The following is a 2,654-nucleotide window of genomic DNA, read 5'->3' on the forward strand; positions in this document are numbered from 1 at the left end:
TCAGAGTGCTGCGCTCATGCCGTCTACTGCCGCCATGCACACACACACACACACACAGACACACACTCACACGGTCACGTACCTTCAGTGGGATTTGAACCCACGACGTCATGAGCTGCAGTGACACACAGTGACCACACGGGGCAGTCCAGAGTTTATGACTCCAGTCTTTGTTTAGAGTTAATCACATTTCAGGTCTTTAATTTCCCTTTAATGTTGAGACGCTACAGTGACCATCACAATCCAAACAACAACAACAACAACAACAACAACAACAATAATAACAACAATAATAATAACGTATATTTATCAGTTACTGCAAAAATATTTAAATTAAGTGAGAGGAAACACACAAGTAATCAGATTACTTTTACAAACATGTTTACGTACACACCTGTGTGTGTTAGCATCTGTCCCGTTAGCTTAGCTTAGCTTCTGTGAGGTGAAATAAAACTGGATAATTTCCTGTGAAATGGACTTTTACAGTGTTATTACATCTGTGTGTGTGTGTGTGTGTGTGTGTGTGTGCGTCTGTGTGTGTGTGTGCGTCTGTGTGTGTGTTGATTACAGATTACACACAAACGTTTTTAAACAAAGAAAAACAAAATGGCCGCCGTAGTCTGAACTCGTGAAAACGTTACATTGTCATCATCGTTACACGCCTGCTAGCTGCTAACGGTTAGCATCGGCTAACGGTTAGCATCTGCTTAGCAACGACTGTGCGATGTTTGAGTGATTTAATCTGAAGAATGAGAATAAACTGGATTTTTGCTGCTTTGTTTCGTCTTAACAACGTAATCATAAATCATCTCTGAGCGACACGTTCGTCCGTCGCCACGGAGACGGGTTAGGGTTAAACATGGACGCTTGTCTCACACGGATTAACCAGATTAACCAGATTAACCAGATTAACCAGAGGACGAAATGAAAGGGTTATTTTCCTTCACACAGAAGATGCATTCACTGTCACTGACAAACGTAGGAATCCACAAAGTTTCTGATATTGATCCTCAGCTGTCCATGAACGCACCATCACAGTCACATGACTCACTTTAACAAGGTTCTCACCAACAAACTCTAACATGACGACGTTCTCCAACGTTTTTATGTTTTTATATTCACATTTAAGAAGCTGAAAAAGATTCATCGTCACCAGAGATGTTTCACCAGCAGGTGACAGGAAGAACCACAACACCAGGTTCTGATGTTCCCACACAAACACCAGGTTCTGATGTTCCCACACAAACACCAGGTTCTGATCTGCACAATCTCTGCCTTGTTTCTGGATCGACGTTCTCCTCACGTCATCAGTGAATCTCTGACTGGTTCTAGAATGACAGACCATGGATTGAGAACAACCAGAGGTTTGAGAACAACACGAGGTTCTCAGAGAGTTCTAACGTGTTCATCAAACAGAACAAAGATCCAAAATGTTCTCGTCTGCTTCGAGAGGTTCCAGAGAACTGAGAGAATCTATTAGGGCTTTCAGACGGACACGATTCTGGTTCTGGCTCTGGTTCCATTCTGGAGTCTGAGAACCTTGGTGCTCTCTAGTAAACCAGCCCACGTTCACATCGGTTAAAGAGGAACCAAAGTGGGAGGACGTCTTTCTCGTCTTCACAACCTAGAATATGACACGCCCACTGGTGATGTCAAAGTTCACAGGGAAGAACCAGGTATTTCTTGGTTCTCTGGAGAACCAACTTTTCCAGTTCCGAACCTGTTTTTCGGTCTGAATTCACTGGCCGGTTCAAATTGGGTTCAGGAACCAGAACCAGAACGGAGCCCTGCCGGTGTGAAAGCCCTATAAGTTCTATCACATGCAGGATTCTAGAATGTTCTTGAGGGTTCTGGACTGTTGTGGCTACGATGAGTCGTTCTCAAAAGCTTTGTAGGTTCCAGAGAGTAAGAGTTCTAATTTGTTCCATCACACACAGGAACGTTTTGAATGTTCTTCTACAGAACCAGGAGAAACAAAAGAACATGTCGACTGTGTGAAAAGGTTCCAGATGAAGAAGCTTTTAGAGGGTTCTCACGTGTTCCATCACACACACCATTCTCTAATGTTGATGGAATGTTTATTGAAGACTCTCGACTGTTGTGGTCCTCAGTTCTGGATGAGATCAGTGAGGAGGTTCTGCTCGAGGAGGTTCCAGAACAGAGTCTTTCAGAACTTTCTCACACATTCTATCACACAATGTTGTTGGAGGGTTCTTGATTGTTGGAGGGTGGAGACCTCTGTTCTGACAAAGAACAGAGAGACAGGAGGCTCAGAAAGTTCTAAAACATTCAGCTACACATAGAACTTTTGGATGGGCCTTGGTAAATGTTCTACAACGCTTGGGGTGGTTCTTTAGGTTCTAATATGTTCCAGATTGTTCTGAGGCCTGGGTGATTCTTTAGGTTCTAGAATGTTCCTGATTGTTCTGAGGCCTGGGTGTTCCCTCGGTCACTGACACCGCCGGCAGGATGATGTCACAGAATTCTCGAGAACAACTGAGCAGTTCCAGGAACCAGAACCCTGGAGGACAGTTCTAGAACTTGGTGCTGTGGGCAAAGCTGTCGGACATGATGATGTTCTTGTAGAAGTTGTCAGAACGCGTGGAGCAGTAACCTTTGACCTTGTCAATCATCTGGCTGACGGGGAGGATGGA

At 44.1% G+C, this 2,654-nt stretch overlaps 1 protein-coding gene across 1 annotated transcript in view; it reads right to left on the reverse strand.

Annotated features, from left to right (window-relative positions):
• Positions 1-264: 264 nt before the first annotated feature.
• adgrg6 (adhesion G protein-coupled receptor G6) overlaps positions 265-2,654 on the reverse strand; it is a 36,515-nt gene continuing 34,125 nt past the window's right edge. Inside the window, exon 34 of the mRNA XM_083898694.1 lies at positions 265-2,654. This exon is cut by the window's right edge and continues 119 nt beyond it. Coding sequence (XP_083754820.1) covers positions 2,535-2,654 — 120 coding nt within the window. The 3' untranslated portion in view covers positions 265-2,534.

This window comes from Microchirus variegatus, assembly GCF_963457635.1.
Source record: "Microchirus variegatus genome assembly, chromosome: 12".
Taxonomy (NCBI): Eukaryota; Metazoa; Chordata; class Actinopteri; order Pleuronectiformes; family Soleidae; genus Microchirus; species Microchirus variegatus.